This window comes from Ceratotherium simum, chromosome 23 (assembly GCF_057802395.1).
Source record: "Ceratotherium simum simum isolate JZ-2026a chromosome 23, ASM5780239v1, whole genome shotgun sequence".
NCBI classification, from domain to species: Eukaryota; Metazoa; Chordata; class Mammalia; order Perissodactyla; family Rhinocerotidae; genus Ceratotherium; species Ceratotherium simum.
Genome location: NC_141922.1, coordinates 5,551,680 through 5,574,680, shown reverse-complemented (window position 1 = coordinate 5,574,680; position 23,001 = coordinate 5,551,680). Strand labels below are relative to the sequence as shown.

Here is a 23,001-nt window from a genome sequence, read left to right as displayed (position 1 = left end):
CTCCTTAGAGTAAATCTCTAGACGTGAAAGGACTGAATAAAAGGGTACTTGCAGGGAGAGAATGGGCCGGCCACTGAATGCTCTGTTTCCACTGTAATTTAACATAGTGGCACCTGGTTTACATAATCAGCCCTATGCAAGGAGTTCATGCGAGCCTCCTCTGAGCAATGAGAACCCCCTGGGGTCCAATGGCCTGCATCCTGAGTCTACAAGTGCCTGGACTCTGGTGAAATAATCAACATAAATGTAGGCTATAAAGAGGCAGTCTGTGGCTGCCTCTCCTGGGAAATGGGAGATATATATATATATTTTTTTTTTCTATTTTTTTATTTTTTTTTTTTTTGTGAGCAGGACCAGCCCTGAGCTAACATCCCATGCCAATCCTCCTCTTTTTTTGCTGAGGAAGACTGGCCCTGGGCTAACATCCATGCCCATCTTCCTCCACTGTATATGGGATGCCGCCACAGCATGGCTTAACAAGCGGTGCGTCGGTGCACACCCGGGATCCGAACCGGCGAACCCCCGGGCCGCCGCAGCGGAACGTGCGCACTTAACCGCTTGCGCCACCGGGCCGGCCCCGGGAGATATATTTTTAATAGCTGGTATGAGAGGAAAATGGCATTTTTAGTGATCCTCTGCTTTTTATTTCTCCCTATAGGCTAACACCTTAAGAAAGCCTTCCTCATCAGAAGGAATCCCTATGTCCCAGGCTCTGTCTGCCTTGTGCATGTTATGACACAGGTAAAAGCAGGTGCAACATTCATATTTGGGGAGAACACTTATAGGCTCTGTCCTTCATCATCTCTCCTTTAAACTTCTGCAACAATCTCCCGACTATTCCCCAAATTCCTCTGGTCTCTCCTCTCTCACATCTATCAGCACCTGCTCTTCAAACATTCTCAGCCTGTCTGACCATGCACAGACCCTTCAGTGCCTTCCAACCACTGCAAACCAGGCCTAAACACGTGGTTGACATTTAATGTCCTGCATGCGGGTCCTCAAGCCACTTCTGCAGCTCTGTACCCCTCTCCCTACGAGCACCATCTATTGTGAACCACCCACCTCCCAAGCCAACACTTTCCTCCACTTCCCCTACACAATGTGCACACGCTCTTCACTCTGCCTGGAAGTCCTGACCACTGTGTGTGCTCCAACCGCCCAAGTCAGGGAGGACACACACTGAGGCCGGCCACTCAGCCCAGGAGACCTCTTCCCTTCCACTCAGATTCTTACCAGGCAGCACAACAGCAGCACACACACCTCCCAAATGCAGGTCCACCCATCCTGTTCCCCAGCCACCCCGCAGCCTTGGAGGGGTGTGATAAAAGGGAGAGGCTTACCTTTTCACCCTTTTCTCCTTGGGCAAAAGTCCCTCTGCCCTAGAAAAAGAAAGCAGAAGGTAAAGGTTTATGACAGAGCATCTCCCTGTCATGACATCTCACATGGCAGCAGCATCCTGGGATTTGAGATGGTCAGATGCTTTCTCCTCAGCTCTGCCAAGGAGCCTCTAAAAGAGATGATGACTATTATTTATGAGTGTTGATTCTCTTGACTATCATCTCATTTAATTTTGTCAATAATTCAATATTATGGTACTATTCTTTTTTCTCACATCAGCTTTATTGAGATATAATCCATGTACTGTGTAATTCACCTATTTAAAGTGTACGATTCAATAGTTTTTAGTATATTTACAGACTTGTGCAACAATTGCCAAAATCGACTTCAGAACGTTTTCATCTCCTCGAAAAGAACTCCATACCCATTAGTGGTCACTCTTCATTTCCCCCCACCCCCTGCCATAGGCAAACACTAGTCTATTTTCTGTCTGTATAGATTTGCCCACTCTGGACATTTTACATAAATGCAATCATACAATATGTGGGCTTTTATGACTGGTTTCATAGCCAGCGTTTTCTTAGCAAAGTGTTTTCAAGGTTCATCTGTGTTGTAGCATGTATCAACACTTCATTTTGCAGAATAAATGCCATAGATATAACACACATTTTATGTATAAATGATGGATAAATAAATCATGGATAAATGATATCCATTCATTCATGATGGACATTTGGATTGTTTCTACGTTTTGGTTATTATGAATAACACTGCTATGAACATTTGTGCACAAGTTTTTGTACGAACATATGTTTTCATTTCTTTGGGGTACATACCTAGGAGTGGAATTGCTGAGTCATATCGTAATTCTATGTTTAACATTTTAAAGACTGCCAGACTATTTTCCAAGGAAGCTGCACCATTTTACACAAGCAATGTGTGAGGCTTCCAATTTCTCCAAATTCCTACTTGTTCTAATCATTATTGAAAGTGAGGTATTGAAGTCTCTAACAATTGTTATTGAATTATCTATTTTTCCTTTCAATTCTGTCAGCTATTGTTTCTTGTATTTGGGGGCTCTCTCGTTAGGTGCACATATGTTTATAATTATAATAGATATTTTGAAGGATTGACACTTTTACCATTATAAATTGTCCCTCTTTATTTCTACTAATTGTTGCTTTTAAAGTCTATTTTGTCTGATGTTAGTATAGTCGCTCCAATTTTTTATGTTTTCTATTTTCAGAATGTATATTTTCCGTCCTTGTACTTTCAACTTATTTGTATCTCTGATTCTAAAGTGTGTCTCTTGTAGACAGGGTATAACTGGATCCTCTTTTGACATCCAGTCTGAAAATCTCTGCTTTTTAATTGGTTTGTTTAGTACATTCACATGTAACATTATTACTGATATAGTTAAATTTACAGATGCCTTTTTACTTTCTGTTTGCTGTGTCTCCTGTCATTTGTTGGTCCTTCATTCCTCCTTTACTGCTCTTTTTTGCATGACATGAGTACTTTTTAGTGCAACATTTTAATCTCTTTTATGATATTTGCACTATATATCTTTGAGTTATTTTCTTAAAGGTTGCTCTTGGGTTTACCGTATACATCTTACCTTATCAGGATCTACTCTAGATTTATACTAACTTAACTTCCAGTGAGGTTTAGAAACATACTCCTGTGCAGATCTATTCCCTCTTCTACCCCCATTTTTTGCTATTATTATTGCACATATTTGTTAAACACTCGATAATACGTTATCATATTTATTACTTTGAACTTGTCATCCCACTGCATTGTAGCCTCAATTATTTGATGATCAGTCAGCTGATAATCTTGTTGGAGTTTCCTTGTATGTTATGAGTCATTTTTTTCTCTTGTTGCTTTCAAAATTCCGTCCTTGTCTTTCAGCGTTTTTACTCTGATGTTTCTGAGAATGGATCTCTTTGTGTTTATCTTGATTGGAGTTTATGGAGCCTCTTGAACACGTGGAATACTACTTTTCACCAAATTTGGAATGTCTTAGCCATTATTTCTTTGAACACCTTTTCTGCTCCCTTCTCTCCTCTCTTTCTGGTTTTCCCATTATGTGCATATTAGTGCACTTTACGGGCCCCCACATTCTTCTGAGGCTCTGTTCATTTTTCTTCATTATTTTTTCTCTCTGTTCTTCAGATTACAAAATCTCTATTGATCTATCATCAAGAATGCTGGCTCTTTCTTCAGCCAGTTCAAACCTACTGTCGAGCCTCTAGTGATATTTTTATTTTCTCAGTGATTATAATTTTAATCTCCAGAATTTCAGTTTGGTTCTTTTTAACAATTTCTATCTCTTTATTTGCATTCTGTGTTTGATAAGATGTCATAATGCCTTCCTTTACTTCTTTAGGAATGGTTTTCTTTAGTTCTTTGAATATAGTTTTAATGACTATTTTGTAAGCTTTGTCTGATAAATCTAACATCTATGCCCTCTCACAGGTGGTTTCTGTCGCCTGCTTTTTCTCTTGCGTATAAGTAAGATGCTAGGCCCCACCTGACCGAGTTGATGTCAGGGTTAAATGAGCCTGAAATCTGTAAACATGTAACACAGAGCCAGGCACACAGTAAGTGCTGTTAAATGTTAGCGGCTCTTCTTACTTCCATGTTATTTTGAACAGAGCAGGTGCTTCCTACGTACACATAGGAGGTAAGTACACACAGCATAGGGGAAAGGTGTAGCACAGCAAGTGAGCACAAGACTCAGGTTAAAACGGATGCAGGATCAAATTCGTCCTCTGCCACATCCAGGCTCCAAATCAGGGTCAAATCGTTCAAGTCTGAAAATTCTTTGTCATTCCCATTAGAAAAGTGACAAGACTATGTTTAAAATGTTGTAATAAGGAGTAATGAGAGAACCTATGGGAAGCACCTGCGAGACAGAGCAGATGGTACAGCTACGGCAATGAGCTGTTGGATGATGACAGTGTGGGGTAGTGAATGAATCGCATTTGCCAGGTTAATTTTTCAAGGGGAAAGGCTTTGTCTTATAGTTTGGAATTTCCCCCTGAGCACTGAGAATCTAGAGGAACTAATTATAATGGCAAATAAAGACAACTGTCATTCATTGATGATCTACAACGGACCAGGCATTTTATAGACAAGTAGTTGTTATTTTCTTCATTTTGCTAATGGAGTAAATGAGCCTTTCAGAGAGGTTAAGGGACTTGCTCAAGATCACACAGCTAATAAAGACTACAGTCAAGGACAATAAGTGAGATCTGTCTGACACCAAACTTGTTCTATTGATGCTACATAATGCCGTGTTAGAGGGTGAGGGGTCAGTGCTTCCACCATACCAAGTAATCACAACAGCAACAAAAGCATTTGCTATGCTTCCACATTGTTCTAAACCGTTTACACATGTTAACTCATTTATTCCTCATAATGCTACTGGACAGTTAATTTTATCATCCCCATTTTACAGATGAAGAAACTGAGGACAGAAAGGTTAAGTATCTTGGTAGAGCCAGGATTCGCTTCCCAGCCATTTGGCTCCTAAGACCCTGCTCTGCACCATGACTTCTTCATCTCTGTAATTCTTCACTGACCCACCCTCAACTGCATTCACTCATCAGCTGAAGGATGCATGAATACATTCATGCTAGGCCAGGCGTTGGGACACTGTGATGACATACCACAGACCAGGACATCAGGGAGTCTGCTGATGCTGGGACTGGGGTAGTGCCAGAGATATGGGAGCAGAGAGGTGGTGTGTGACCCAGACCTGGGGGTTGGGAAGATAGCCTGGAGAACCACACATGGTTGAGTTTGAATGATGAGACAACATGAAACAGGCAGAAAGGGGAGGTGAGGGGAAAATAGGGGGTGGACGGAGGGAAAAATTATTCTTATTAGAGGAATGAGCTTGTGCAGTGGTCAGCGTGAGAAGTGGCCAGTTTGTGGAATCATAACTGCCGATTTGGGAGCACAGAATTCTGGGGGTGGGAGTGGGGGTGGGGAGGACAAATGACAGGGCTGCAGTGGCCAGCGGGGGCCACATCTGCAGGCCCCCTGTGCCCATGGAGAGGAGCTTGGACTTCATTCCAAGGGCAGTGATGGCCTGGTACCCACTAGGCATTCAGCCCATTCTAGTTGATGTGCATGCTTGGGGGAAAGCGCTGGGTCCCCCAAACCAGTCATGTAGAGAGGTGGCTTTTTACTCACCATGTCGCCTTTCTCTCCTTTGGGTCCAGGAGCTCCAACCAGACCAGTGGCTCCCATGTCTCCCTGAGGGTTTAAAACCAGAGATGAGCACTGGGTCAAGTCCTCCAACAGGGCTCCCCCACACAGGATGCCCACGGTTAACCTTGCCCCAATTCCCTAGAAGTGGCTGATTTTATCATTGCTAACTGCACCAAGAGGCCATGCTTCCCACCCACAGCAAGGGAGGAAGCATCTGAATAATTTCCCCAACCTCTTAATCCCAGGAACTAAGGACATCTTGAGAAAGTGAGTGGATGAAAGCATCGCACGCTTGTCTCTGGGAATGGCCTGGCCGCTGGTCCATGGCCAGGGCTGCAGAAGGGCAGTCAGAAGCCCCAGGTTCATGCCCAACATGAGAGCATCATTACTCTTTGGGCCTTGGGCTCCTCCTCTGTGAAATGGGCGTGCTGTCATGAGCACATACAAGATTGAGAGCATGATGGTGCTTTGAAAATTGCCAGGTCATTCAGGATTCCCTGATTATGCCATTTGAAAGACAAGTCTATGCCCACAAGGGCCCTGGACCCTCACAACAGTCAATGAAGAGAGGGAGGGCAAGCGGAAGAGAAAACAGTGTCTGCAAGGGAAGAAAAGATTCACCAAGGGCCAGGTGTGGGACTGGAGCCCAGATCTCCTCCCAGCCCATGAGGCAACTCAAGATAGGCTTGGGTGCAGGACACAGGGGCCCTCAGTAAATCTCCTTGAATTTTCTTTTCTTTGAGTATGAAATTTCATCTCATACTCTACACTGTAAGAACATGTAGCTACTTTGTTTATGCTGTTCCTTGGCCTGTAATGCCCTTCCCTGCCTTCTTTGTCCTGGGCAGCTCCTATGCATCCTATTGGACTCATCTCAGCAGGGCCTCCCAAAGAAAGGCATCCTGAAGCCCTCCCCAGGTAGATTTAGGGCTTCTCCTCTCGGCCTTGGCTCTCCCCACATGACGTTCCATTCTTCTCTGTCCACCCCTCTCTCTTCCCACTGGGCACAGGGCTCTCTGTCATTCACTGTCAGGTTCCCACATCTAGAATGGGCGTTGGCTCCCAGGAGACACCAGTCCATGATGGCGAACACAACCTGAGCTATATCTAGGTAAATAGAGCCATTGGGAACACAGCTGCTTGCTCAGTGTCTTAACCATGGGTTAGGACAATTTGTCTGGTGATGCTAAAGGGCCAGGATAGCAAATCAGCTCTGGGGGAGCCAGGCCTGTCTCCAGGTGGCCATATCTGCTCCCTCCTTAGTATTCCTTCTCTCCCACCTCTTCTCTCCCAGTGTCGGGGGTCGGGCTCCACTGCCCTCACAGCCCTGGATCTGTTCAACCACAGCACAGTAATTCCACAAACAACCACTGCTTCAGACAAACATTTTCTGCTTATAGGTTCAAACCGTTAGACATCTTTTCTCTTTTCTTCCATCTGACAGCCGAGGAACTGAGGTTACAGCCCAGGGGTGCTCATTGAGGCAGAATCTCCTGCTCTCCTTCTCACACTGACCACCTGGCACCCTAAACTGCGGCTCTCAGCACTGGGGGAGGGGAGCTGAGGAGGCTGTGTGTGTGTGTGTGTGTGATGGGTTGTGTGTGTGTGATAGTGTGTATATGTGTGATAGAGTGTGTATGTGATGATGTGTGTGTGCCCGTGCTCTCCATCCTAGCAGATTGGGGCCAGAGGGAAAAGGGAGAGAAAAGCAAGGGGGAGATGAAGGAGGTACATACAGAGGCAGGGAAGGAGGGAGAAGAGAAAGACTAAAGGGCACTTAGCAGGTGCTCAAGAATAATGTGCTGAATAAATGAAAAAATAAGTAATGCAGGAGAGTGAGAGGAAGTGAGCGAAGTCATCTCTAGGCTTTTCCACCACCACACTCGGCCCCTCTTTCAAACACCAGACCAGGTAGTGGCCACTGGACGACGCCGACCTCTTCTACCCAGCATCTTTGTGGCCATGGGCAATTCACATCTACCTGAGTCTCAGCTTTCTGTCCAAAACCAGGATGCTAGAAGAGAGCCCTGTCCAGCTCTGTAAATGTTATATCCCTGGGGAATGATGGTGAGAAAAGAGGCTACCCATGACCGAAGAGGGAAGACCCCATGAGGAAACACCAGGCTTTGAGCAATTAGTGAGTTTGGAAAATTGTGCAAAAAGAATTTCATGCAATTTAAACAAAAAGAACACACAGTCTAAACAAATAGACTCTTCAAAGTCCAACCCCCAAAGTTTGTGGAATATAGAGGCCTGAAAGGATTGATGCAGAATTAGCTGACCGCAGAGAGCTGAGCCTGTTGGAGTGAACAGGATCCGAGCCCGGGCTTGTGTAACCCAAATCTTTCTTGCTCAGATTGTTAGACTGAGAAATGGAGGTTCTGAGCAGTGAAGAGACTCAGAGTTCCGAACTTTGTGCCTCTTGCTCTGTCCTTCTATCTCAACAAGCTCAGAAGCGAAATCCTGCAGGACGGTAATCTAACACACCGCTTCTTTTCTTTCTTGCGTGGAGAGCAAAGCCAAGGACTGCTTGAGCTCTAAGGGCACCTCTGCCAGCTCCAGTACTCACCTTTGGGCCGGGGAGTCCCATGGGGCCATCGAAGCCCTTTTCACCCTAAAGGAAAAAAGACAGAAAGAAATAATTAAGGATCCATTTTGATTTTGCCCCTTCTCTCATCACTAGTTGGTTATCCACCCCACATGCTCATAAGCCAGTCTCTTGGTCAGCCACGTGCTGTCCAACAAGTTGGACAAGGGAACTGGTTTGCTGGAGCTGAGAGCCCTCGCTCTTGAACTGCAAACCTACATGGGAACTTTGATGTCGTCTCCAAATGCAGCCATAGGTGGAATAAAGATAGAAACCAACAAGATGGCACCCTATGGCTATTTTCACCTAAATATGCCATCATTTCCATTAAAAAAAAAATCAAGTCACCTGCTAATGGTTCATATAATCATTATTCACTAAAGTACAAAACAAGGTACAAATACAATTACAAATTGTACAACTGTATGATACAATACAAATACAATACAATACGAAAAACTATCCATAGGCTATTTCTAAGTGTAAACATTGTTCACTTTTAAAAATATGTGCTATTTGTGTAAAAGATCTTATTACTGGATTTAAAAATGTGATCTGTTAAATTGTGGATGCGTGTAAAGAACCATAGTAAAAACAAATGCAACATGATTCATACAATGGCATATGTGTAAATCTCATCGCATTAATGAAAAGTGACACTGTATCCATTTACATGTGTGCACCACCCATCACTAAAAACCAGGTACACTCCAGTCACAGCTGTGTACTTAGCTACTTCAGGAATGTATTTTTTTGTGTGTGTGTGAGGAAGACCAGCCCTGAGCTAACATCTGTTGCCAATCCTCCTCTTCTTTTGCTGAGGAAGATTGGCCCTGAGCTAACATTCATGCCCATCTTCCTCTACTTTATATGGAACGCTGCCACAGCATGGCCTAACAAGCGGTGCGCCAGTGCGTGCCCAGGATCCGAACTCGCGAACCTCGGGCCGCCGAAGCGGAGTGTGCACACTTAACCACTTGCGCCACCGGGCAGCCCCAGGAACGTATTTTTTTTTTAATGCATTCACACGAGTTCATTTACACATGCAAATGGAGATCAACGATTTTGCATGTGTGTTTGATGTCATGTGGTGCCCACAGGAATCCCTGTACACATGATATGTACACACCAATCCATGATTGGTTCTAGAGAAGGAAATGCGGACCCAAAAGGCATCATGTTGACCTAGGTGAATAGTGGGAATGTTATGTAAACTAAATGGAAGATTTAAACCATCAGAAGCCAAGTCTGCCTGTGGCCAGAGTTCTTCCTCCCAGGAGAGAACTCTCAGACTTTGTGGACCCTTTATGTTGCGTTTTCTATGGAATTGAAGATGGAGGAGGAAGGCAAAGTCTATTTAATGAGGCGGTTGTTGAGGCTCTTCCACACAATATCTTCTGGGGGAGAGGAGAAGAGGCCCCCTTCACACCGCCTGTGCTTGGGAGGTTCTTGAGCAGGCCTGGTGGTGAGCTCCTAGGGGTTGCTCAGGCCTCCGAGCTTCTGTGTGTCCCAGCCAGGTGGTAGACTTTTGAGGACCATGTCCTACGTGTCTTATAGCATCAGGACCCAGCACACAGTGGGTGCATAATGGTTATTGTCAAAAATAAGGGGTGATTGAGTGAATAAAGGAATGGGTTATTGGGTGATGCCACCCAGAGTCTGAAAATTAGTAAATTGATTGATAATCTTGAAGAGCAAGACCTTGTCTTGCTGGCAAGAAAGAGAGGGTGTGTTCCTTTATCCCTCTCTCTCATCTGTCTGTCCACCATCCATCCCTCCATCCTTCATACCTTGATCCACTTATCCATCAATTCAACCATTATTTAATAATGTCATGCTATATATCAGTAGCTGAAAATACAGACACGTCAAGATTCAGTCTTTGCCATCTGGAACTTATGGAATTAAAGACAAGTAGATATTTTTAGTCCAATGTGATCATTGTTATGGTAGATGGAAGCACAGGGAGAGAAAACAGTCATAGGGTCTTGGAAATAGCAGATGCTGAATAAATAGTTATTGAATGGATGGATGGTGAATAATAGAAGGAAGGAGTTAAGGAGAGAAGGAATGAGGGAAGGAAGACAGGGGAGAGGGCAAAGGGAGGGAGGAAGGAAATCATACAGATAATAATGTGCTCAGAAAAGGATTCCTTGGGGATGTCTTGGAAGAAGAGAAGACGTTAGCCAGATGAAGGAGGGGGAGTGGGGAAAGATGTTCCAGGCAGAAGGTGCTGCATATGCAAATGCCAGAAGGCAAGAAAGATCATGACCCCCTCCAAGGAACCAGAATTTCCTGCTAGGCATAGAAATTGGGAGGGGAAAGTGGAGTGAGATGCCAGAAAGGCAACTGGGGACCCCCATGGGCCACGCAGGGTGGGAGTGGTCAGGGAGGGGATCCATAAGCCCCATCAAGGAGGTGAGTGGAGAGCCAGGGGGCATTTGAGAGCTTGAGAGTAGGAAGACGGGAGAAAAGAGGGTGGAGGCCTGCTTGGCCCCAGACTTCCTTCCCCGGGGGTCTGCGCCCGGGACCACAGGAGCCTCGGTGGGACACATTCAGGGCACGGCCTGGCTCTGAGAAAAGCTGTGGACTGGACAGGGCTAGTGCTGGCCACCCTCCCTGGCACAGTCTGTCTGTATGCACAGTGGCTGGTGATCAAACCTCACAAGGCCACTACCCTTCTCATTCAGGGCTCTTAATGGAAAAGGATTCAGAAGGATTTGGGTTTAGACAGCTGTTTTTGTTATTTCATTGACAGGCGAGAACCAGATCAACAGGTTGTCTATGGCCTGCCTGAGCCTGCCAGGGGGATGGAGGAGGAGCCTGCCCAGTGCTATGTGTGCACCCTCCTTGGCTCCCTCCCAACTTCTCACATTCCTAACCCTGCAGGTGGGCACTAGGCCCAAAGAGCCTTCACTTCACTTCTGCCCACAAAAAGCCTCAGCTCTCAGCATGACTGAGCCAGCCGGCTTAGCCCTCCAGCAAGTTGGGCCAGGGTTTGACAACCCCACTTGATGGAGAGTTCCCTGGGGACTCCCTGTCTCCCCAGGGTCTGGCTCTCTGGGTGGGAAGGAGGGAAGGAGTGAAGGACAGAGGAGAGGAAGGAAGGGAAGGAGGGGAGTCTGCCAGGACAGGCTTACTGAAAGAAAACTGTTAGGAAATTCTTAGTGTGTCCCTTCAACTGTGATTTCCTATCACTGTCTGTGTCTCCTTAGTCTCTCACAAAGTCTCTAAGCACCTCCTGTGTGCTGGCCCCAAGCTGGGAGGTACAGACACAGCAATGGAAGACCATAGGCTGGCGATCCAGGGCCGGGGGCTGTGGGTCCAGCAGAACTTCTCAGAGACCTTCTCCAGCACAGTTCTACCTTTTGTCATCCTTGTGTATTTGTTTATTTCTGCTCAAACAATGAAAAACATTTTTTTCTTATCCAAAGGGCCACTGGTCTGCAGAAAACCAGAGCAGGTGAAGGCCTCAGGCACTCAACGAGACATTTCATATAGGCCAGTGTGTGGTGGTGGTGCTGTTCATAGAAACACACTAGTTTTTAAAATTAGAAACAAGATGCATAGAACTCTACTCATATATGTATTTAGATTATAGAGTATGGCTAATACTCTATAATACTCAAGAAACATTGAGAAGAAAGGGATGAAGATGTACTCTGCAGAGCACATCTAAGCTCTCAGCCATTCCCGTTCTGGGTCTTATTCTCAAACCACATCTGCTTTTATTTAGTTGCATGTGAGTGGAGGGGATACAAGTAGGAGGTAGGCAACCTTGGGAATACATTATTAACTTCAGGGAGACATTAATTAGAGCCAGGTCTAAGGAGCTCCCCTCCAGTGTGCACACAAATCAAGAAACAAGAGTTCCAAGGAGCAAGAACAGTTCCCTGACCTAAGAGTCATCCAGAATCTGGGCCATCTTGTCCCAGCAGACCACATGCATGATGGGAAACTCCTACCTCCACTGCCCGTCCTGCTGACCACCCTGCCCAGCTCAGCTCTGGGGCTCTGGCCTGGGGGCTGAGGGTGGACTGCAGAGGGTACCTTTTCTCCAGCTGGGCAGGAGCAGTTGATGGTCTTCAACAACCCAATCTGTTCACTGCCGGCGGTGGGAGGCTGCTGGGGCGGGGGTGAAGGCTCTGTCAGCACTGTCACCTGGCACTGGAGAGAAAGTCCCGTGAGTCAGAACTTGCTTCTCATCCAGCACTGCTGCCCAGCAGGGGGCACAGTCTGGAGCTTTCTCAGAACCATGCAGGCAAAGGGGAGCCAGGAACCCTGAGGATGCCTGAGCGTGAGCAGAGAGGGCAAGTCATGTCTGCCCGCAGGTCCTAGGCTCTGAAGCCTTGGAGTCACACCGGCCTGGGCCAACCCGGTCTCAGCCACTTCACTGGCCTCTCAGCAACCTGCAAGAACAGCTTGGTCCGTCTAAGCCTCAGTGTTAATCTCTGCAGAAGGGGGACAAGGGCATTTCCATCATACTGTGGCGAGGAGGATTTATTGGGACAGCACGTTGAAGCACCCAGCTCAGTGTCTCACACCCAGTAGGTGCTCAATAGCGACTTATTTCCTACCTTACCACTTCCCTCTCCTTCTACCCTTGCTCGCTTCCTTCCCTTTATTCTCTCACACTCTTATCTGTCCTCATCCCCTCACCCTCTCTCTCAACAGTCAGGCACATCTAACTTAAATCCCCGGCTGTGGTAGCAACCACCACTGTGAGCCTGTGCACCATAATCGTCCTGAGATGGGGCACCCTGACCAAGCGCTCATTGTGTCTTGGGGACTGGACCACCCAAGCACTGTACGTGGACTTCATCCTTCACCCTGGGAAGCAGCCCCTATGACTACTTCCACCTTGCAAGCAGACTTGGAACTAGGATTTGGTACAGAGGTAGGAGAGGGAGAGACTTGAAAAGGGCCAGAGGTGGAGAGATTCCAGGGAGAGGCAGAACCTGCATATGGATGGTTGAGGGCCAACTGTGGTCTGTCTCGCCCTTCCAAATCCTGACTACTAGCTGCCTCTTCCTGTTTGGCTGCGATGTCCATATTTGCCACGCCAAAAAGTCCTTGATATTAGGTCATCTTTGCTCCTGTCCAAAGTGTCCATGGAGACACTGGGTTCATGCCAAAAGGTTCTGGATATTTGGTCCTGTCCAAAACCATTTGGCATAGGCCACATACGCTCATGGACATTTTGAACAGGACCAAATGTCAAGGACCTTGTGGACATGGACCAAATGTCTCATGGACCAAACGTCTTATGGACGTTTCAGACACGACCAATGTCTGCTAATCAGGCTGGGACCACAGCAGCCCCCTGATAGGACCTGCATGTCCCTGATCCCCCAGCCCACACCCTGTTTGCTCAGGAAATAAAACCCAAGTGATGATCACCAGGCTCCCTCTCAGGTCCCATTCTGATGGCAGGTGTCCCCCTGACTCCCGACCACCCATTCCTAGGCCCTGGACACCACTTCCCTTCCAGAGACTAAGTACCTATTTCCTCCCAACATCTCCAGGCAAGAGTCTTTGCTCACCGGGCCTGAGGGGATGTCACAACAGGTCTCCAATTCTGAGTGTCGGGAGTCACAGTAAATCACAATCCGCTGTAGGTCGAACTGGAAAGAAAAATGAGGACAGAAGATGAGTTTTGGGGACTTTGGAACCCAGAAGCCTCCATGGTTTCAGACAGGTGCTGCCCAGGTATCAGGACCCACTTCCTCCTTGGAGTCCCTCCTGGTCTGACCCCGGGTCACTCTCTTCCCTGAGCTGAACTTCAGAGGGAACCTAAGTGTCATCTGCTTACACACTCCCCTTCTAAAAGTGAGAGCCCCTAGGGCAAGGAGGGTCATTGGCACAAGATTAAAGTCACTGCTTTATTCTACTCTGAATGTACTATGGCCTGTCCTCTATCACACCTATCCTCCTCTCCCCTTTCACTGTCACTGCATCTATTTCAAGCCCCTTCCATGATTCTGTTGCAACAGTCTCCAAAAATTCAGTGAATCCCTATTTTCAACCTCCCCAGGCATCTTCACACAGTTGTTTAAATAAACTCTTTAAAATAAAAATTTGCTCCTATCACCTCTTTAATACCACAGCCTCTTAATATAATTTAAAGGGACTGTGGTGTCAAACAGCCACATACGCCCACACCCACATACAAAGGCACACACACATGTGTAGAGTCTACAGACAATGCCCAGGCCTTCTTGTAGGATGGCCAAGCCCTCCAGGACCTGGCTCTACCTGCTTATCCAGGTGCACTTCTCTTCAATCCACATGTGTACTCTACCACATCTGACCTCATGGTTTCTCACATCCATGGCTTTGTATGTGGTCCCTCTTCTAGAAAAGTCCCTAAAAATTAGCAAACTCTTAGTCACCTCCAAGACAGGGAGCTTCATTCCTCTCCCCTTGAGTGTAGGAGAGACTTAGTCATTTGCTTCCAATGACTAGAACATTGCTAAATTGACAGCATGTCACTTTTGAGATTAGGTGATGAAAAGACTGGCTTCTTTCCTTAGTGTGAGCTCTCTCTCTCCTTTTCTCTCTCTCTCTCTCATCACTCACCCTGGGGGTCACCAGCTGCCATGCTGGGAGTTGCCCTATGGAGAAGCTCATGTAAAGAGACACCGGGTCCAGTTCCAGCAAGCCACCAGCAAGAACTGAGGCCCTCAGTTCAACAGCCCACTGGTGGCTGCCAACAACCACCTGAGTGACCTTGGAGGTGGGTCTTTCAGTCTCATTGGAGCTTTGAGATGACCCCAGCAATAGCCACCAGCTGGATGGCAACCTCCCGAGACATCTGAGCAAGAACCACCTAGCTTAGCCACTCTCAGATTCCTGAACCACAGGAACTATGAGACAATAAATGTTGGTTGTTCTTATCTGTTTTTTTTTTTTTTTTAGAGGAGGGGTAATTTGTTATGCAGCAACAGATAACTGATACACCTCCTCTATTGTCAGGAAGAGTTTGTCAGGCCCTCTTCTCTACCACATTGGCACCTCGTACATCCAGCTAACACTGAATGTAGCAGACTGTGCAGTAATTCCATATTCACTGTCATCTCCCCTCTGGGTTCTGAGCTCTGACTGAGCTCTGTCTGCCCACATGCTTTGTTCTCATGGTACCCCTGTTTCCTCCCTCCTGCTCTTCACAAGGCTGGCTCCTCTCACCTTTCACCTCTGTAACCACCCATCTGAGCCCAGGCCCTCCTCGTCACTTGTCAATCTAACATACCATCCCGTACATCTTCATAACAGCACTTACCACGTGCAGGCATGCCTCGTTTTATTGCACTTTACAGATAGCGCGTTTTTTACAAATTGAAGGTTTGTGGCAACCCTGCATTGAGCAAGTCTATCGGTGCCATTTTTCCAACAGCATTTGCTCATTTCGTGTCTCTGTGTCACATTTTAGTAACTCTCGCAATATTTCAAATTTTTTCTTTGTTATATTTGTTATGGTGATCTGTGATCAGTGATCTTTGATGTTACTACTATAATTGGTTTGGGGTGCCATGAGCCACGTTCATATAAGGTGGTAAATTCTATTGATAAATGTTGTGTGTGTTCTGACTGCTCTACCCACCAGCCATTCCCCTGTCTCTCTCCCTCTCCTCGGGCCTCCTTATTCCTTTAGACACAACAATATTGAAATTAGGCCAATTAATAACCCTACAATGGCCTCTAAGTGTGTAAGTGAAAGGAAGAGTCGCATGTCTCTCACTTTAAATCAAAAGCTAGAAATGATTAAGCTGAGTGAGGAAGGCATTTCGAAAGCCAAGATAGGCCAAAAGCTAGGCCTCTTGTGCCAAACGCTTACTTTGTGAATGCAAATAAAAAGTTCTTGAAGGAAATTAAAAGTGCTACTCCAGTGCACATACAAATGATAAGAAAGCGAAACAGCCTTATTGCTGATATGGAGAAAGTTCTAGCGGTCTGGATGGAAGATCAAACCAGCCACAACATTCCATTAAACCAAAGCCTAATCCAGAGCAAAGTCCTAACTCTCTCCAATTCTGTGAATGCTGACAGAGGTGAGGAAGCTGCAGAAGAAAACTTTGAAGCTAGCAGAGGTTGTTCCATGAGGTTTATGGAAAGAAGCCATCTCCATAACATAAAAGTGCGAGATGAATCAGCAAGTGCTGATGTAGAAGCTGCAGCAAGTTATCCAGAAAATCTAGCTAAGATAATGAAGATGGCTACACTAGACAACAGATTTTTCAATGTAGATGAAAGAGTCTTATATTGGAAGAAGATGCCATCTAGGACTTTCACAGCTAGAGAGAAGTCAATGCCTGGCTTCAAAGCTTCAAAGGACAGGCTAACCCTCTTGTTAGGGGCTAGTGTAGCTGATGACTTTAAGTTGAAGCCAATGCTCATTTACCTAGGACCCTTAAGAATTATGCTAAATCTACTCTGCTTGTGCTCTATAAATAGAACAACAAAGCCTGGATGACAGCACATCTGTTTACAACATGGTTTACTGAATATTTTAAGCCCACTACTGAGACCTACTGCTCAGAAAAAGAGATTCCTTTCAAAATATTACTTCTCATTGACAATGCACCTGGTCACCCAAGAGCTCTGATGGAGATGTACAGTGAAATTAATGTTGTTTTCATGCCTGCTAACACTACGTCCATTCTGCAGCCATGGATCAAGGAGTAATTTCAATTTTCGAGTCTTACAATTTAAAAAATACATTTCATAAGGCTACAGCTGCCATAGATAGTGATTCCTCTGAGGGATCTGGGCAAAGAAAATTGAAAACCTTCTGGAAAGGATTGACCATTCTAGATGCCATTAAGAACAGTCATGATTCACAGGAAGAGCTCAAAATATCAACATTAAGAGGAGTTTGGAACAAGCTGATTTCAAACCTCATGGTGACTTTGAGGGGCTCAAGACTTCAGTGGAGGAAGTAACTGCAGATGTGGTAGAAATAGTAAGAGAACTAGGATTAGAAGGGGAGCCTGAAGATGAGACTGAATTGCTGCAATCTCATGATAAAACTTTAAGGGGTGAGGAGTTACTTCTTATGGATGAGCAAAGAAAGTGGTTTCTTGAGATGGAATCTACTCCTGGTGAAGATGCTGCGAATACTGTTGGAATGACAACAAAGGATTTAGAATATTACATATTACACAGAATATTACATAAACTTAGTTGATAAAGCAGTGGCAGGGTTTGAGAGGACTGACTCCAATTCTACCCACAGTAGAACTTCATAGCATCACGTGCTACAGAGAAATGTTCATGAAACGAAGAGTCAATAAACGTGGCAAACTTCACTGTTGTCTTATTTTAAGAGATTGACAAAGCCACCCCAACCTTCAGGAACCAGCACCGTGATCAGTCAGCAGCCATCAACATCAAGGCAAGACTCTTCACCAGCAAAAAGATTACCACTCACTGAAGGATTAGATGATGGTTAGCACTTGTTGGCAATAAATTATTTTTTAACTAGGTATATACATTGTTTTTTTAGACAAAATGCTATTTCACATTTAATAGACTATAGTATAATATAGACATCACTTTTATATGCACTGGGAAACCAAAAAACCTGTATGACTCGCTTTATTGTGATATTTGCTTTACTTTGGTGGTCTGGAACCGAACCTGCAATATCTCTGAGATATGCCTGTACATCATTTTGTATGCATTTCTCAGTTTACTTTTGAAAATCTATTTCCCCTACTAGAACATAAACTCTGTGAGGTGGGCCTTCTTATCTCCTGTCTCTCATTGTACCCCCAGAACCAGAGCTTTTCCTGACACACAGCAGACGTCCTAGAGGCACAGAATTGGTGGTTGAATGGATGAATCCATGCATGGACAAATGTTTATCAAATGGCATTGAGCTGAATCAATGGACGGAGGAATGCTTATTTTACTGAACGCTGATAAGTGCCCTGGCCTTGCACGTCCCTGTGCCCCTCTCTGGCCTGTGCTGCACTCGGGAGTCCCTCAGAGACCTGACCAGCAGATGGTCAGCTCCTGACCTTGTCCCCCTGGCCTTACAACGTGCCCCTCTCGGTGAAACCCACACCCCACTGACTTGCTTAGCAGAAACAATAGCAATTCCAGTTGTCCGTCTGTTTTATTTCCTGTAGAGACATCAGCCCACAGATGGAAGAAAATAACAAAACATGAAATTGTGCTTTTGAACAAGACCTATTTTAAAGAGGGTCCTGCTTTCTGCATTAGCAAGCATACACGCTCAGCAGCTGGGCCTGTTTGGCAAGGCCGCATGGATAGGAGTGGAGAAGAAAGAGGCAGAGGCTCAGAGTCAGAGATGGAGCATGGACAGCCTGAGACCTGGACAGATGTTCCCAGAGATGAGGGGGCCTGGGAGTCAGGAGGGGCCCCTTTCCAGCCATCTGAAATCCCACGGTTCCCTGGCCACCCCAGTCCTTCCTCCTTCTCCCCTCCCTCCACCAAGCCAGGGGGTCCATTTCCTGACATCCCTCTGGCCCCCACTCTATTCTGAGACTCACATTTACGTTCTCAGCAATTCTGGGTTGAACTACCGCATGGATCTTCTCCCCAGCCCTGGCTTCCCTCCAGGTCCCACCCATTTGCAGCTTGCTGATCCTTTTCTGGCTACATGTGGAAACTGACTAGGTGTGCAGAGAGCTTGGAAGCTGGGATTAGCCAGGCCACATCTAAGTCTCAGCTCTGCTCCTCCTTCAGCTGGTCAAAGCACATCAATTCCCTGAGCCTGTTTCCTCTTCTGTAAGATGGAGATGATGACACCAACTCGCAGGGCTGTGGTGAAGACCACGTGAGGCAAAGAAGCATGCGCCCATCGCAGGAGGAGCCGCAGGCACTCTGGGGTCTCTTCCCACTGTGTTCAAGGCCCCGGGGACACCTGGTCGCAAGTACCCCAGCCTATGCTTTTGGAAGATTTACTAAAGGGTGAGGGATTTATGGATTCTCTCTCCATATATTCCATTAGTATTTGTTTTTAATCTAGAAATACAGCATGAGACAGTAAGTGGGTGCAGTATTCTATTGACAAATGTCAGAGGCTCTGGGATTCCCTAGTACTGGGTACAAAGTGGACACTCAGCTAATGTAAGTGACAAAAGGAGGAGATGGGGGGACATACTTGAGTCCAGAGACTCCACACTGTGGGTAAAAATGGCCCAATTAAGGGCCCAACGTGATCATCGAATTTCAGAGTCAGGGCAGGACCGGACCGAGAGTTCCAGACTCACAGTAAAACGCAGAACTTAAAAGCAGACTGTGAAGCCTGCACTATGGCTTCCTAATGTTGCCGCTTTGAGCAAGCTCTTCCCTCTCTCTGTGCCTGAATTTCCCTGCTAAATGGGGCCGACACGGTGAACGAGCTCGTGGGGCTGTAGCCCAGATTAACTTTGTTGGCGCGTGTGAACTACTGGGAACCTGGCGAGCAGTGCACAGCAAGGCGCCAGTTTGGGGCGTGCTGCTGACTCAAGTAACCACTGCTCCGACTCCAGGTGGGGTCGGGTCTGCCCCACAAAACTAATAGGCTGGGAGGAAGACAAGAGCCAGCAGCCTCCTTCCCAGTTGGAACATAAGTGTACTTGTCTCTTTATGATTCTTTTTTTACCTAAAAATGAGTCGTGGTTTTGGGGCCGGAGCGAGAGCAGCAATGCGGGCAGCCCCATAGAATCCCGAGCGCTGACCACGTGGAGGATGAGGGCCCCTCGGGGTTTGCCGCTCAGAGTGAGGCTGGCGGGGGCTGGTCTCTGCTAGAACCAGACACGAAACAGCCCCAGAGAGCTGGAGGGCATCAAAAATGAATCCCTCTGATTCCTGGGAGGGGTTACAGCTTCTCAGCGACCAACGCCATTCCCTAGTATCTGGAGGGGGGCAGGGGTCTGCAACACAGGAGCAGAAATGGGAAAGGAAGGCTGATGGGGCCTCAGGACAGGGACAGGGGGAGGGGTCTCAGCATGGCAGGCACCCCAGACAAGCTCCACCCTCACAGCCCAGGAACACCCCTTCCCATCCGCAAGGATTTGACTCTCCTCCTTTCTCTGCTCTCCCTGCAGTTCAGGGACTGGCACCCCGTCCATTGGCCTAGATGCCCATCCACTCGCTTGCCAGTTTCTCGTGCACCTGCTCTCAGCAGAGATTCACAGGAACCGCACTATTCCCGAAGCCAGCACCCAGCCCTCTCCCCCAGCACGCCGGCCTTGCCCCACCCCAGACCCTGGGCCTCTCTCATCATTCCCTAACCAGCCTCACCCCTCCTCCTTTCCATCCAGCCTGCTCTCTGCAGCCCCAGGTAATGTCCTCCAATACAGCCCTGACCTCTCCCTGCCCTGCCTCAACCCTTCCCAGCCCACTTCACCTACAGGCTGATCCCAAGGCCTGTGCACGGAAAGGCCTGGGCCCCTGGCCCCTGCCTCCAGCCCTGCCTCACCCTACACTGTACTTCAAGCTCTTGCCACCTCAAGAGCATCATGCTGTGTGCACAGTGCCGCCTGAAGCAGTGAGGATTCAGGCTCCTCTGCATGGACAAATCCTACTCATCCGTCAGGGCTCATCCCAGGAGTCACCTCCTCTAGGAAGCCACCCTGCCCATCCCCTTCTACCTTTCCTGTTCATGTAGGTCAGATACCTTTCCTCTGGGTCCTGTATTATCTGATGCTTATTTCTATCCTGGAATTACTCAGTTAGACTGAAATGACCTCAGTGTGAATCTTTTTCTATATGAGACCATAGGTGTCTTAAAGTCAGAGATCTTTTTCTATCCATGAAACATATGTTGAGAGCCTACTGTGTTTCAGACAGATGAAGCGACAGACAGGATGGAAACAGCAGCCACCATCACAGAGCTGGTATTTTCCCAGGGCAGACAGACAGTGGCTACTTGATCACACAAACTACCCAGAACAATGAGAGGCGCCAGCAGGTGTCTCGCTGACATGCTGGTATGGACTGGAAAGCCCAGGCATTCTCTCGCAGGTTTTGGGGGAGCAGGTGTGGATTTGCAACCCCCCTCCACCCCTGGCCAGCTGGATGATTTTAGGCAACTTAAAATATGTATATATACATTTGGCTAATTACACGGGTGTATACATTTGACAGAACTCATCAAAGTCCACACTTAAGATCTGTGCATTTTACTGTATATGATTATACCTCAATAAAGAATAAAGTAAAATACACATTTATTGAGTGAATTAATTTAGCCTTACTGAGCCGAAGCTTCTTTATTTAAAAAATAGGAACAGTCTAGAAATTTCACAGGCATTATGAGAATCAAATTAGGTTATATTTTTAGTACCTGAACCAAAGTAGGTGCACATATAATTAGTACAATGAACAACAATATTATTCTATAATTATATAACTATGCATAACTAAATTATAATAATTCTATTTGCCACTATTTATTAAGTACTTATTATGTCCATATTATATATGCGCTGTTTTATTCATCCTATATCTCTTAATCCTTTTAATAATAATTTCCTCTTATCAACATTTCACAGATGAGGAGACTAAAACTCCCAGCTCCACCCTTTCCAGAGTCAACCAGCCCATGAGCCAGTCTACCACACAGCAGACACTCTGGCCACTGTCCCCATCCATTCAGCCCCTTCCTTCCCCTTAGCTAGCCTCTCAGAAGTCACCTCCAGCTCGGGATGAGGTCTGATCTCTGTGTATTTGTTCACCGGAAACAAGTGCTCGTCTGGTGAAAGTCGCCTTCCTGGGAAAACCCTCCATCCCTAATAGCGTGAAGCTCCTGCCCTCTGTTCTCCATCGCAAATACCCCCGGTTCAGGCACTTCACTGTCTGAGCTGGAGTGTCTTCTTGGAAAAAGTTTTAGGGGATAATTGCTTCCACACAATGACCAAGACTTTGAGGCACCAAACACACATTCCACAGGACGGTGAGCAAACCAGAAGAACAAAAGGGCCTGTGGCCTGTCCTGTCCCTAGTCTGAGGGAGACTTGGCTCAGAAGCTGCTGCAGAGGAGGAGGGGCAGAGCTTCACATCTGTGTGATGAGGAGGAGTAGGAGTGTTATCAGGAGGGCACAGGGTCCTGTAGGGGAGCCCCAGGGCACAGAGCAGAGGCAGACCCAGTGATGCCTGTGTGTGCAACTGTACCCTCAAGACCATCTTGCTCCCACTCCTAGACAGTGTGGTCTCTGAAGCACACACCAACTCTAATATTCTTCCTGGGCTTAATATGTGCCAACACTGTGCTGAACACTTGATGAGGATCATTCCATCCAATCCTCACAGCCTCCATATTACTGGGTACCACCATTGCGTATAGGGTGCTGTCATCACCTCCTGTTAGAGTCAGGGAGATATTAAGCACCTTTACCAACCAGTAAGCAGAGGCCCTGCAATCAGAAGGGACTCTGAGGCCTCCTGCGCCAGGCCCTTACTCTTTACTTGCTGGAGAATGAGGCAGTCTGGGGCACCCCAGGAAAGGATGCGAGCTGGGGCAGCTGAGATGGAGATGGGGTACTAGAAGGCCTGGGACAGCTGCTATTTACCAACCAGCACGGAACTAGTTCAGTATTTTAGCAACCAACATAACTACACTCATGTGCAGAAGCTGCAATTCAATCCTGGTCACAAAACAACCATAACAACAAAACCTGAGGATTTGACATGTTGAGTAAAATCTCCAAAGATGCACAGAGATAGAACAAGGATTTGAATCCAGGCAGCTGGTCCAGAGCCTACTCTCCTAATTACTGTGCTGTATTTCCCTAACACTCCTGAGGACTCACCACGTACCAGGCTCCATTAGGTGCTGTATATACTGATGGGTGTGAGTCATGGTCTCCATGCATACATCCAATGACACTATATTTGATAAC

General features: G+C 46.7%; 1 protein-coding gene across 2 annotated transcripts in view; it reads right to left on the bottom strand.

Annotated features, from left to right (window-relative positions):
• Positions 1-23,001, bottom strand: part of COL22A1 (collagen type XXII alpha 1 chain) — a 263,198-nt gene that overhangs the window by 188,504 nt on the left and 51,693 nt on the right. For both annotated transcript variants that reach the window (XM_004431045.3, XM_087447112.1), the window contains exons 7-11: positions 13,693-13,773; positions 12,200-12,316; positions 8,132-8,176; positions 5,545-5,607; positions 1,341-1,379 (exon numbers count right to left, since the gene is read on the bottom strand). In XM_004431045.3, the coding sequence (XP_004431102.2) occupies positions 1,341-1,379; positions 5,545-5,607; positions 8,132-8,176; positions 12,200-12,316; positions 13,693-13,773 (345 nt within the window). The remainder of the gene's footprint in view (positions 1-1,340; positions 1,380-5,544; positions 5,608-8,131; positions 8,177-12,199; positions 12,317-13,692; positions 13,774-23,001) is intronic.